Source organism: Salvelinus namaycush, chromosome 32 (assembly GCF_016432855.1).
Source record: "Salvelinus namaycush isolate Seneca chromosome 32, SaNama_1.0, whole genome shotgun sequence".
NCBI lineage: Eukaryota > Metazoa > Chordata > Actinopteri > Salmoniformes > Salmonidae > Salvelinus > Salvelinus namaycush.
Genome location: NC_052338.1, coordinates 32,294,442 through 32,308,600, shown reverse-complemented (window position 1 = coordinate 32,308,600; position 14,159 = coordinate 32,294,442). Strand labels below are relative to the sequence as shown.

The 14,159-nt window shown below is 47.8% G+C and overlaps 1 protein-coding gene across 1 annotated transcript in view; it reads left to right on the top strand.

Annotated features, from left to right (window-relative positions):
• LOC120027096 (protein 4.1-like) overlaps window positions 1-14,159 on the top strand; it is a 91,203-nt gene that overhangs the window by 49,052 nt on the left and 27,992 nt on the right. The window contains exon 13 of the mRNA XM_038971935.1: window positions 7,132-7,311. Within this exon, the coding sequence (XP_038827863.1) occupies window positions 7,132-7,311 (180 nt within the window). The remainder of the gene's footprint in view (window positions 1-7,131; window positions 7,312-14,159) is intronic.

The window sequence follows — 14,159 nt, the reverse complement described above, 5'->3', positions numbered from 1 at the left end:
CGGGTGGATTCTCGGGTTTTCGCCTGCCATATCAGTTCTGTTATACTCACAGACATTATTTTAACAGTTTTAGAAACTTCAGTGTTTTATATCCAATACTACCAATTAAATGCATATCCTAGCTTCTGGGCCTAACAGGCCAGTTTACTTTGGACACGTCATTCATCCAAACTTCCGAATACTGCCCCTTAGCCCTAAGAAGTTAAACCCTTTACAATGAAGATCTGTGAAGTTATTTGGATTTTTACGAATTATCTTTGAAAGACAGGGTCATGAAAAAGGGACGTTTCTTTTTTCGCTGAGTTTATTATACATGTAAGATAATCAACTGCCTAGTTAAATAAAGGTATCAGTAAGGTCTAAGATGGTGAAGTTAGAACCCAACATTATAGAGATGAGATGATGACTTGGAATGAAATAATATAGTCATCAAATAAAACAAATGTAATATAAACAACAACTGAAATATTTTTTTATAAAAGTAATGTTGGTTAATAAGTGATGAGCAAGTAATGGACAGTCCACAGTCCCATCATGGGACTTGTATTGTTTTATTCTGTGTTACATCATTCAACCCACATAATGCAGTGCATTTAATATTTTAAAAAAATTATTGCAATCGGAAACTATTTTTTAATAATCTTATTGAAACCAAACCAACCTCAAAAAGCACTAGTCGCTAGGGTAATGGACGAATGTGTCTACTGTACCACTGCAGACTCAGTCTCTCTTTTGTGGATACTTTATAGCGTTGCCAGTGGCATCAGTTAATGTTGTTATTATTAGGTAACGTTAGTGCCTTAGTTCTGGTCAGTTCTCCTTTTGTTTGCAAATGTATAAAAAATAAAAAATAAATAAATGAAATATCACGTTTTACATAAGTATTCAGACCCTTTACTCAGTACTTTGTTGAAGCACTTTTGGCAGCTTTTGCAACCTCGAGTCTTCTTGGGTATGATGCTACAAGCTTAGCACACCTGTATTTGGGGAGTTTCTCCCATTCTTCTCTGCAGATCCTCTCAAGCTCTGTCAGGTTGGATGAGGAGCATCGCTGCACAGCTATTTTCAGATCTCTCCGGAGATGTTCGATCGGGTTCAAGTCCGGGCACTGGCTGGGTCACTCAAGGACATTCTGAGACTTGTCCCAAAGCCATTCCTGCGTTGTCTTGGCTGTGTGCTTAGGGTCATTGTCCTGTTGGAAGGTGAACCTTCGCCCCAGTCTGAGGTCCTGAGTGCTCTGGAGCAGGTTTTCATCAAGGATCTCTCTGTACTTTGCTCCGTTCATGTTTCCCTCTGGTGCCAGGATTCCTCCAGACGTGACGCCTGGCATTCAGGCTGAAGAGTTCAATCTTGGTTTCATCAGACCAGAGAATCTTGTTTCTGATGGTCTGAGTACTTTAGGTGCCTTTTGGCAAACTCCAAGTGGGCTGTCATGTGCCTTTTACTGAGGAGTGGCATCCGTCTGGCCACTCTACCATAAAGGCCTGATTTGTGTAGTGCTGCAGAGATGGTTGTCTTTCTGGAAGGTTCTCCCATCACCACAGAGGAACTCTGAAGCTCTGTTAGAGTGACCATCGGGTTCTTGGTCACCTCCCTGACCAAGGGCCTTCTCCCCCGATTGCTCAGTTTGACCTGGGGGCCAGCTCTAGGAAGAGTCTTGGTGGTTCCAAACTTCTTCCATTTAAGAATGATGGATGCCACTGTGTTTTGGGGGACCGTCAATGCTGCAGAAATGTTTTGGTACCCTTCCCCAGATCTGTGCCTCGACACAATCCTGTCTCTGAGCTCTACAGACAATTCCTTCGACCTCATGACTTGGTTTTTGCTCTGACATGCACTGTCAACACTGGGACCTTATATAGACAGGTGTGTGCCTTTCCAAATCATGTCCAATCAATTGAATTTACCACAGGTGGACTCCAATCAAGTTGTAGAAACATCTCAAGGATGATCAATGGAAACAGGATGCACCTGAACTCAATTTCAAGTCTCATAGCAAAGGATCAGAATAATTATGTAAATAAAGTATTTCTGCAAATATTTCTAAAACTGTTTTCGCTTTTTCATTATGGGCTATTGTGTGTAGATTGATGAGGAAAACAACTAATTTAATCAATTTTAGAGTAAAGGTGTAACGTAACAAAATGTTTGAAAAAGTCAAGGGGTCTGAATACTTTCCGAATGCACCCGTACGTAGAGCAGGTTGAGTCAGACAGATAAAGGTTTTAGGCTTCAGTTACCATGGGACCAGTTCACTGGCAGGGAGCCACACCGATGCTCTTTAGTGAAACAGGACACTTCAATGTTCTCCCCATAGTTTACCTCTCAGAGCTCCTTTCGACTCTCTGGCTCCGTTTTCAAATGGCACCCTATTCCCTATATAGTGCACTTCTTTTGACCAGAGCCCTATGGGACTCCCTATGTACCCTGGTCTAAAGTAGTGCTCTATATACAGATGTAGGATCTTAATTTGAGCCCGTTTGCAACAGCTGGAAAATAATACTTCAGCAACAGCATATGTGAATTATAACGTGGATAATAATTCATGGATTTTTTTTTATAGGGGTTGATCAAAAATGTTTTATGGCAAATCGAGTCTGACATTTTTAAGTGGAAATTACCAACTTTAAGACGCCTTTTTAAACCTACAAGTTTTATTTTCCTGCTGTGCAGGAAAGTTCTCAGCAACAAAATAATGATCAAATTAAGATCCTTGTGGGTGCAGATTCTGTTCAGAACAGACGTGGTTTATGAATAGTCATTAACCAGGAGAATCTAGTCTAATAGGTGTTGTATTTGATCTCTCTGATCACGATCCCAACATGTGGTAGATTGGTAATGGGAAATTACCCAATCACATTCTGCACCATGGGTATGGACAGGCACGGATACTAGACGGAGATGGATCGTCTAAAGTTCAATCTACGTAGGAGGGAACAGAGTGGAGAGAACACAGGACAGTCTGTTGTCTATAGGACATCATGTGGTCTGGATGGACTAAGGCCTGTTGTTTGTCTATAGGACATCATGTGGTCTGGATGGACTAAGGCCTGTTGTTTGTCTATAGGACATCATGTGGTCTGGATGGACTTAGACCTGTTGTTTGTCTATAGGACATCATGTGGTCTGGATGGACTAAGACCTGTTGTTGTCATGTTGTTTGTCTATAGGACATCATGTGGTCTGGATGGACTAAGACCTGTTGTTGTCATGTTGATTGTCTATAGGACATCATGTGGTCTGGATGGACTAAGACCTGTTGTTGTCATGTTGATTGTCTATAGGACATCATGTGGTCTGGATGGACTAAGACCTGTTGTTTGTCTATAGGACATCATGTGGTCTGGATGGACTAAGACCTGTTGTTGTCATGTTGATTGTCTATAGGACATCATGTGGTCTGGATGGACTAAGACCTGTTGTTGTCATGTTGTTTGTCTATAGGACATCATGTGGTCTGGATGGACTAAGACCTGTTGTTGTCATGTTGATTGTCTATAGGACATCATGTGGTCTGGATGGACTAAGGCCTGTTGTTGTCATGTTGATTGTCTATAGGACATCATGTGGTCTGGATGGACTAAGACCTGTTGTTGTCATGTTGTTTGTCTATAGGACATCATGTGGTCTGGATGGACTAAGACCTGTTGTTGTCATGTTGTTTGTCTATAGGACATCATGTGGTCTGGATGGACTAAGGCCTGTTGTTTGTCTATAGGACATCATGTGGTCTGGATGGACTAAGACCTGTTGTTGTCATGTTGATTGTCTATAGGACATCATGTGGTCTGGATGGACTAAGACCTGTTGTTGTCATGTTGATTGTCTATAGGACATCATGTGGTCTGGATGGACTAAGACCTGTTGTTGTCATGTTGTTTGTCTATAGGACATCATGTGGTCTGGATGGACTAAGGCCTGTTGTTGTCATGTTGATTGTCTATAGGACATCATGTGGTCTGGATGGACTAAGACCTGTTGTTGTCATGTTGTTTGTCTATAGGACATCATGTGGTCTGGATGGACTAAGACCTGTTGTTGTCATGTTGTTTGTCTATAGGACATCATGTGGTCTGGATGGACTAAGACCTGTTGTTGTCATGTTGTTTGTCTATAGGACATCATGTGGTCTGGATGGACTAAGGCCTGTTGTTTGTCTATAGGACATCATGTGGTCTGGATGGACTAAGACCTGTTGTTGTCATGTTGATTGTCTATAGGACATCATGTGGTCTGGATGGACTAAGACCTGTTGTTTGTCTATAGGACATCATGTGGTCTGGATGGACTAAGGCCTGTTGTTGTCATGTTGTTTGTCTATAGGACATCATGTGGTCTGGATGGACTAAGACCTGTTGTTGTCATGTTGTTTGTCTATAGGACATCATGTGGTCTGGATGGACTAAGACCTGTTGTTTGTCTATAGGACATCATGTGGTCTGGATGGACTAAGACCTGTTGTTGTCATGTTGTTTGTCTATAGGACATCATGTGGTCTGGATGGACTAAGGCCTGTTGTCATGTTGTTTGTCTATAGGACATCATGTGGTCTGGATGGACTAAGACCTGTTGTTGTCATGTTGATTGTCTATAGGACATCATGTGGTCTGGATGGACTAAGACCTGTTGTTTGTCTATAGGACATCATGTGGTCTGGATGGACTAAGACCTGTTGTTGTCATGTTGTTTGTCTATAGGACATCATGTGGTCTGGATGGACTCAGGCCTGTTGTTGTCATGTTGTTTGTCTATAGGACATCATGTGGTCTGGATGGACTAAGGCCTGTTGTTGTCATGTTGATTGTCTATAGGACATCATGTGGTCTGGATGGACTAAGGCCTGTTGTTTGTCTATAGGACATCATGTGGTCTGGATGGACTAAGGCCTGTTGTTTGTCTATAGGACATCATGTGGTCTGGATGGACTAAGGCCTGTTGTTTGTCTATAGGACATCATGTGGTCTGGATGGACTAAGGCCTGTTGTTGTCATGTTGTTTGTCTATAGGACATCATGTGGTCTGGATGGACTAAGGCCTGTTGTTGTCATGTTGTTTGTCTATAGGACATCATGTGGTCTGGATGGACTAAGGCCTGTTGTTTGTCTATAGGACATCATGTGGTCTGGATGGACTAAGGCCTGTTGTTTGTCTATAGGACATCATGTGGTCTGGATGGACTAAGGCCTGTTGTTTGTCTATAGGACATCATGTGGTCTGGATGGACTAAGGCCTGTTGTTTGTCTATAGGACATCATGTGGTCTGGATGGACTAAGGCCTGTTGTTTGTCTATAGGACATCATGTGGTCTGGATGGACTAAGGCCTGTTGTTTGTCTATAGGACATCATGTGGTCTGGATGGACTAAGGCCTGTTGTTTGTCTATAGGACATCATGTGGTCTGGATGGACTAAGGCCTGTTGTTTGTCTATAGGACATCATGTGGTCTGGATGGACTAAGGCCTGTTGTTTGTCTATAGGACATCATGTGGTCTGGATGGACTACGGCCTGTTGTTGTCATGCTGTCATGTTGTTTGTCCTCTTTGAGAGGGGCAGGCCTGTTCCAACCTCCAACTGCATTTTGTTTGATATGATAAGCAAATCATCAATCATGTTGCATTCTGCTAAACTTGTAAATGTGTCATTACCAGTCACTACCCCAAATAATGACATACTTCCCCCCTTCCCCCTTCCTATCTGGGGGCTTCACCCTTTTGCCCTTCCTTGCTATCTCTTTCTGCCTTCCCCTTAAACTATCCCCTCTGTCTCTACTTTATTTATCATGGACTTCCCCTCTGCTCCCTGTCTCTCTTTTTCTATCTCGCCCTCCCAATCTCCACCCCTCCTTTCTCTCTCTTTCTCTCCCCCCTCTCCCCTCCATCTACCCCTCTCCACCTCCCACTCTCTCTCTTTCTCTCTCATCCCATCCCCCTCTGTCTCCCCCTCCCTCCCCTGTCCCTACACCCTCTTTCCACCCCTCCTACTCTCCCTTCCCCTCTCTGTCCCTCCCTCCTCTCTCTACCCCTCCTACTCTCCCTCCCCCTCTCTGTCCCTCCCTCCTCTCTCTACCCCTCCTACTCTCCCTTCCCCTCTCTGTCCCTCCCTCCTCTCTCTACCCCTCCTACTCTCCCTCCCCCCTCTCTGTCCCTCCCTCCTCTCCCTCCCTCCTCTCTACCCCTTCTACTCTCTGTCCCTCCCTCCTCTCCCTACCCCTCCTACTCTCTCTCCCCCCTCTCTGTCCCTCCCTCCTCTGTCTACCCCTCCTCCTCTCCCTCCCTCCTCTCTGTCCCTCCCTCCCCTCTCTACCCCTCCTACTCTCTCTCCCTCCTCTCTGTCCCTCCCTCCTCTCTCTACCCCTCCTACTCTCCCTCCCCCCTCTCTGTCCCTCCCTCCTCTCTCTACCCCTCCTACTCTCCCTCCCCCCTCGCTGTCCCTCCCTCCTCTCTCTACCCCTCCTACTCTCTCTCCCCCCTCTCTGTCCCTCCCTCCCCTCTTTACCCCTCCTACTCTCCCTCCCCCTCTCTGTCCCTCCCTCCTCTCTCTACCCCTTCTACTCTCTGTCCCTCCCTCCTCTCTCTACCCCTCGCTGTCCCTCCCTCCTCTCTCTACCCCTCCTACTCTCTCTCCCCCCTCTCTGTCCCTCCCTCCTCTCTCTACCCCTCCTACTCTCCCTCCCTCCTCTCTGTCCCTCCCTCCCCTCTCTACCCCTCCTACTCTTCCTTCCCCCTCTCTGTCCCTCCCTCCTCTCTCTACCCCTCCTACTCTCTCTCCCCCCTCTCTGTCCCTCCCTCCTCTCTCTACCCCTCCTACTCTCCCTCCCTCCTCTCTCTACCCCTCCTCTCTGTCCCTCCATCGTCTCCCTCCTCTCTGTCCCTCCCTCCTCTCTCTACCCCTCCTACTCTCCCTCCCTCCTCTCTGTCCCTCCCTCCTCTCTCTACCCCTCCTCTCTGTCCCTCCCCCGTCTCCCCCCTCTCTGTCCCTCCCTCCTCTCTCTACCCCTCCTACTCTCCCTCCCCCCTCTCTGTCCCTCCTTCCCCTCTCCACCCCTCCTACTCTCCCTCCCCCCTCTCTGTCCCTCCCTCCTCTCTCTACCCCTTCTACTCTCTGTCCCTCCCCCGTCTCCCTCCTCCCAGGACCTGGATCAGACCCAGGCAGAGATCATGCGTCACCACAGCAGTATCAGTGAGCTGAAGAGAAGCTTCATGGAGTCTGTTCCGGAGCCGCGGCAGAGCGAGTGGGACAAACGCCTGTCCACCCACTCACCCTTCCGCACGGCCAGCATCAACGGACAGCTGCAGCCAGGCACTGACGGGGTGAGTCAAAAACCAACAGAACTAAAATGAGTAGAACGGGGCCTCCCCATTGAAGTCAATAGTGCCAAAATGGGTGACTTGGCGAGTGTACCAATGAGTTTACTAGTCAAATTGCCAGGGTTAAGGGCTCTAAGGCCCTTCTAGAGGTGATTATATTTCTATAGAGTCAACAGAACAACAGAACAAGCAGTCTTGGTACAGAACAGAGAGACAGAGAGACATAGTAGCCCATGGTTCTCAGAGAGACAGAGAGGCCTTCATTCTCTCTAGTCCCACTCATAGCACCACCAGGATTCCTGACAACAATAGGATGTTTTGAAGTGAAAGATGGTACTTTTGACTCGCTTTTTTCTGCATTTGCTGGCACAAGTTTACCGATAAGGAGGTTCTGTTCATGTTTTGACTTTCTTTGAGCAAATTTTATTGCTTTGTTGTTTTCTAATTGTTTACTTTGGATTGCACATTAGTCATTAGTCCCAGTAGGGTTTACTGTGGTCTTTTCTCTTGTCATTCAGTTGTTGTTTTCTAATTGTTTACTTTGGATTGCACATTAGTCATTAGTCCCAGTAGGGTTTACTGTGGTCTTTTCTCATGTCATTCAGTTGTTGTTTTCTAATTGTTTACTTTGGATCGCACATTAGTCATTAGTCCCAGTAGGGTTTACTGTGGTCTTTTCTCTTGTCATTCAGTTGTTGTTTTTGACCACAAATCAATATCTAATCTAGAGAATGGCAGTCAGATTACCCACATTACAGGGCTGCTGTGCTGTGTTCATTTGTATTACGTTTTTATATTTAGTTTCCTCATACTTGGTAGAGAGATATAGAGGATGTATCATTCCCTAAGGATGTACTGTGTACAGGGGGGTCATAGTCAGTCGAAATGAACGTTTCAGTTTCATCAAGTGTTCATCAGTTTCTCTGTGTTTGTGGATCTCAGGGCGTACAGTGGACGCAGTGGAGACTCTTGAAGTCTCTTTCTCTGTGTATATTCATGTGTGTGTGTGTGTGTGTGTGTGTGTGTGTGTGTGTGTGTGTGTGTGTGTGTGTGTGTGTGTGTGTGTGTGTGTGTGTGTGTGTGTGTGTGTGTGTGTGTGTGCAGGTGAGGACGGCCTCCCTATCACCTGCATACAGAGTAGTTGGTGGCGTATCAGAGATAAAGGTACTCCAATTCAGTCCTTACTGGCTGGGTTGGGTTGGGCTGAGCTGAGCTGGGTTGGGCTAAGCTGGGTTGGGCTGGGCTGGGCTGAGCTGGGTTGGGCTGAGCTGGGTTGGGCTGAGCTGGGTTGGGCTGAGCTGGGTTGGGCTGGGCTGGGCTGAGCTGGGCTGGGCTGAGCTGGGTTGGGCTGGGCTGGGCTGAGCTGGGCTGAGCTGGGTTGGGCTGAGCTGGGTTGGGCTGCAGTAAGAGAACATTAGCTGGCGGTTCTTTACCAGCTAACAATAAAGAACAGACCATGTTGTGTATGGCTGCTGTATGGAGGCTGTGCATGGCTGCTGTATGGAGTCTGTGTGGCTGTGACCTAAAGCAAGGCAAGAGAATCAGCTGGCTATCTTCACCCACAGGACTGCGCTCTCTCGCCCCCAGCCCCGCCCCGCAGCCGCTGCGACTACCTTTATAGGTGTCTACTTCCAAGCCACAGACCCTAATCTTTCCCAAACCCCGCCCCCTCACCACTGCCTCCGCTCCATGATTGGCTGCTGTCAGCTTTGTCTTCCTGCTTTGATCTGCCAATCAAATCGCATGGCTGGGTTTGACCCGATAGTAGTGAAGCTGCATGACTCTGTGATGATGATGATGATGATGATGATGATGATGGTGGTGTCTGACGTAGTGATGAGAGACTGAAGAACAAAAACAAAAAACGCAAACAACCAAAAAACAAACAGCGACAACAACCACAAAGAACTGACCTCCTCCTCCTCCTACTCATTTCATTGTCTCTCCTCCACCCTGACCTCTCACTGGTTGTTTTATGTTTTCTCTGTCTCCTCCCTCGATCTCTATCTCCCCCCTCATATGTGTCATCTCTTCATTTCCTCCTCCTTCTCTTCTTCCTCTCCCTCCTCTTCCTCCTCCTCCTCTTCCTCCTCCTCCTCTTCTTCCCCCTCTTCCTCCTCCTCTTCTTTCTATTACTTTTCCTCTTCCTCCTCTTCTTTCTCATCCACCTCCTCCTCTTCTTCCTCTCCCTCCTCTTCCTCCTCCTCTTCTTCCTCCTCCTCTTCTTCCTCTCCCTCCTCTTCCTCCTCTCCCTCTTCTTCCTCTCCCTCCTCTTCCTACTCCTCTTCTTCCCCCTCCTCCTCCTCCTCCCCTTCCTCCTCCTCCTCTTCTTCCTCCTCTTCCTCCTCCTCCCCCTCTTCCTCCTCCTTCTCTTGCTCCTCCTCCTCTTCTTCATGTTCCTCCTCATCCTCCTCTTCCTCATCCTCATCTTCCCCCTTCTCCTGCCCTGCCTCAGTCATATCCACTCCCTCCTCCTCCTCCGTATCCTCCACCTCCTCCTCCACCGCCACCCCCTTCTCCTGAGGAGGATCCGGAGACCCAGAGAGGTGTTTGGGCCTTGGGTCACCGAGCATCACCGCTCCCCTCCCTTAGCTCCTCTACTGCCATGGGGCTGAAAATACAGTTTTACTCCCAGACTTGAAGCTGCCTCCAGCTACCTGGGTATTCTGCCTAGCCCAGACCCTTCTCATGTCCTGTCTATGTACCTGAAGACTCCTGCAGAATAATAAGCACTCCCATCAGAACATTTGCTAAACTTTTACCTCCAAAAACTTTTCTTAACTTTCAATCTGTATTGAGTGTAGGCGTGTTTATACGATAGGCCTCTGAATGGAGATGATCATCGTTAACAGGTTTTTTTTCTAAAAGATCACTGAAAAAATTACACCATTCTAGAATAATACACTAGTCTGGTGATTTGACAAGGAGTCTTGTCTTCATGAACACATTACCAACAAATCCCAAATATGAGCCTCCCAAGTCTCGATAGACCTCAATGCATTTGATAAACTCATCTCTTTAAAGCAGGCTCGTCGACCGACTGACTACATAAGATTCAGTGAGGATTAGATCACACTGTGATCTAGCCAACCTGCACCAAGCCAGTTTCTATGGTGGTTCTCCCCTAACGGTGCACTGCCAAAACAAACAGTTTGCACTAGCTAGCATTTTACCTGCCAGAGAATGCCTTTATCCAATCTAACCCCAGCCATCCAATCTAACCCCAGCCACTCATTCTAACCCCAGCCACCCAATTTAACCCCAGCCATTCAATCTAACCCCAGCCATCCAATCTAACCCCAGCCATCCAATCTAACCTCAGACACTCAATCTACCCCCAGCCACCCAATCTAACCCCAGCCATTCAATCTAACCCCAGCCATTCAATCTAACCCCAGCCACCCAATCTAACCCCAGCCACCCAATCTAACCCCAGCATGGAGGAGCAGAGCCCTATAAAAACTCTCCAGCCCCAGAACTGCTGCTGCCACCACTGCCCTGGAGGTTGGTCCGACCTGGTCAGACCACCCTGGACCCTAACCCTCATTGCCTAGAGCCGGAGATCCTGAGTCAGGCTGAAGCTCAGTGATGGGAACTAACACTCACTACTGTCAAAGGTCAGACAGAACTTCCATAGAGAACTTTATTAAATAACCTGAAGATGACTTTTCCTCTCCTCCTGCCCTCACTTCAACAGTAGATCATTTCATTACAACATCACATGCCACCACTCTCCTGCTCCTCCACCTCCCTCCTCCCCCATCCCATCCCCCTCATACCCCACTCCCTACCCCACTCTTTCTCCCATGCCTTCCTTCTCCTCCTCCACCTCCCTCCCCTTGTCCCCCCCTCCTCCACCTCCCTCCCCGTGTCCCCCCTCCTCCACCTCCCTCCCCGTGTCCCCCCCTCCTCCACCTTCCTCCCCTTGCCCCCCCCCTCCTCCACCTCCCCCCCTGTCCCTTCTCCTCCTCCACCTCCCTCCCCTTGTCCCCCCCTCCCCCTCTCCCTTCTCCTCCACCTCCCTCCCCTTGTCCCCTGTCCCTTCTCCTCCTCCAACTCCCTCCCCTTGTCCCCCCCCTCCTCCACCTCCCTCCCCGTGTCCCTTCTCCTCCTCCTCCACCTCCCTCCCCTTGCCCCCTGTCCCTTCTCCTCCTCCACCTCCCTCCCCTTGCCCCCCCCCCCCCCTCCTCCACCTCCCTCCCCTTGTCCCCTGTCCCTTCCAATCCTCCCCTACTCCCTGCATGTCTGTTGGCCATTCCCCCACATGTCTGTTCATTGTTTTCTGTCTCTCTTGGTCTCCTGTTGCTGAACACAGCGAGGGAAGCGTCCTCTGTTTGAATACCAGGTAAAATTACTGAGACAGCAACAGCAGGCCTCCTCGCCCCCCGGGGGACCACCGCTCCTCAGACACCACTATCTACAGGAGGAAGAAGAGTATACTTCTGAGGAGGACGAGGCTCGGGGCCGGGGGAACACTCTGAGGGTCTCTATCGAAATGCCTGAGGAAGAGCAGGAGGAGGAGGAAGACAGGGTCATTGGGCCCTCAGCCTGCCAGCTGTACCCAGCCACGCTCCAGCTCCAACCGTCCCACGTCTCCTTCACTCTCCTGTCTGGACTGCTGGTCATGTTTCTGACTCTGTGTTGGCTGGTGTTTATCTGACTGGCCGGTCCGGTGGAGAGAGAGAGCCCTCTACTGAAATGAACCAGCCAGTGACTGGCCGGTCCGGTGGAGAGAGAGGGAGGCCTCTACTGAAATGAACCAGCCAGTGACTGACCGGTCCGGTGGAGAGAGAGAGAGAGAGCCCTCTACTGAAATGAACCAGCCGGTGACTGGCCGGTCCGGTGGAGAGCGAGAGAGCCCTCTACTGAAATGAACCAGCCGGTGACTGGCCGGTCCGGTGGAGAGAGAGGGAGAGAGCCCTCTACTGAAATGAACCAGCCAGTGACTGGCCGGTCCGGTGGAGAGAGAGGGAGGCCTCTACTGAAATGAACCAGCCGGTGACTGGCCGGTCCGGTGGAGAGAGAGGGAGAGAGCCCTCTACTGAAATGAACCACCCAGTCAAGTAGCCTTGTTTAAGGACAGAGACAGAATTCTCCAGTTTTACCCTCTTTCGCCTCTCTTCTGTCTTCTATTCTCTGTTCCTCTCTGTTCCGTCATCTGACTCCAACACACAAAGACAGACAGACAGACAGACACAAACCCCTATTGATCATTACACTGAGTGAATTACCAGGTTATTTTGCATTGAGGACAATGGCGTTGTTGTCCTTGCCAGCACTTTTTTTCCAGGAAGTGTTGAGAGCTGTATTTGGCCTAGCGCCCTTGCCACCAGAGACTTATATCCGGACTTCAAGGATCTGCTACAACTTTTACTTACAATATTCCATGGTGAAAAGAAAAGAAAATATATCCAGTGTTACTAACAAACTTTGTTTGCCATCCTGACTCTTCACTGCTTGTGTTTAGCCCGTTGACTACTGTTTATTTTCTCCCTCTGTCCACAGAATCCTTACACTTCCACTTAAGTTGACGTCATACGATGCAAAATGCATCATAGCGGCTGTATTTCTGTATTTTGAAAGTTATATATCTTTGAAAATTTGATTGCTGACATGCAAAACATTTTGGGGATTAAATCAACAATGGACTAATGAAACAAATACCAAAAGATCGTTTTTGGGTGGAGTTTTCCTTTTAAGTCAAATTTTTCCCTTAGTTTGTCGTTTTTTGGGGGGGGTGTAATTTTCCTCTAAGTGGAAGTTCACATTCATCCCTTAGTGTTTAAATCAATCAGTGTAGCGCAGTGTCTCCTGGACAGCTCTGCTGTATGGCACAAGATTATTTACATCTATGAGATCGGTATTGCTGATCTTGGATCAGGTACCCCCTCTTATTCGTTACGATTTAAAAGGCAAAACTGACCTGAGATCAGTACTCATGCTTTGAGACGCTACAGCAGAGAGCTAATGTTTGTCTGCCGCTGAGCTGCATCGGCTCTCGTCTATGTTGATGTTTTTCTAGGCATGAGCAGGAAGAACAGACGGGATAGACAGGACAGACGGGATAGATGGGATAGACGGGATAGACGGGACAGACGAGAGAGAGAGAGAGGGAGAGGGAGAGAGAGAGAGAGAGAGAGAGAGAGAGAGAGAGAGAGAGAGAGAGAGAGAGTCTTCTGTCCAGAAAAGATGGTGCTTTATTCTTCAAACTGATTTAAACTACGATAATACGTACCAACGATATCAACCCACTTGCTGATTATTCATCCAACTAGGTGAGTTTGGATTGAAGATACGGTATGTGTCAACGCTTGACTAGTTTAGAGACTTTTGGAATGTCTTCCTATACTGAATGAAATACCACCACTCATAGATGGAGTCTGAAGCCATTGAAATGCTATTTGGGATGTGTACTCTCCAAGGTCTTTCTTGATCCTGGCTAGTCCTTACAGCACAGTTGCACTGTTAGAAATACTATGGAAAAGTATTGTTTACCAATGAAGTGGTGGTGGAAGTGTATTCAATAACTGTGTGCATGTGAGTACATGTCCTGTTCCTGTATTAGTTCCTGTTCCTGTATTAGTTCCTGTTCCTGTATTAGTTCCTGTTCCTGTATTAGTTCCTGTTCCTGTATTCGTTCCTGTTCCTGTATTCGTTCCTGTTCCTGTATTAGTTCCTGTTCCTGTATTAGTTCCTCTTGCTGTATTAGTTCCTCTTCCTGTATTAGTTACTCTTCCTGTATTAGTTCCTGTTGCTGTATTAGTTCCTGTTGCTGTATTAGTTCCTGTTGCTGTATTCGTTCCTGTTCCTGTATTAGTTCCTCTTGCTGTATTAGTTCCTCTTCTTGTATT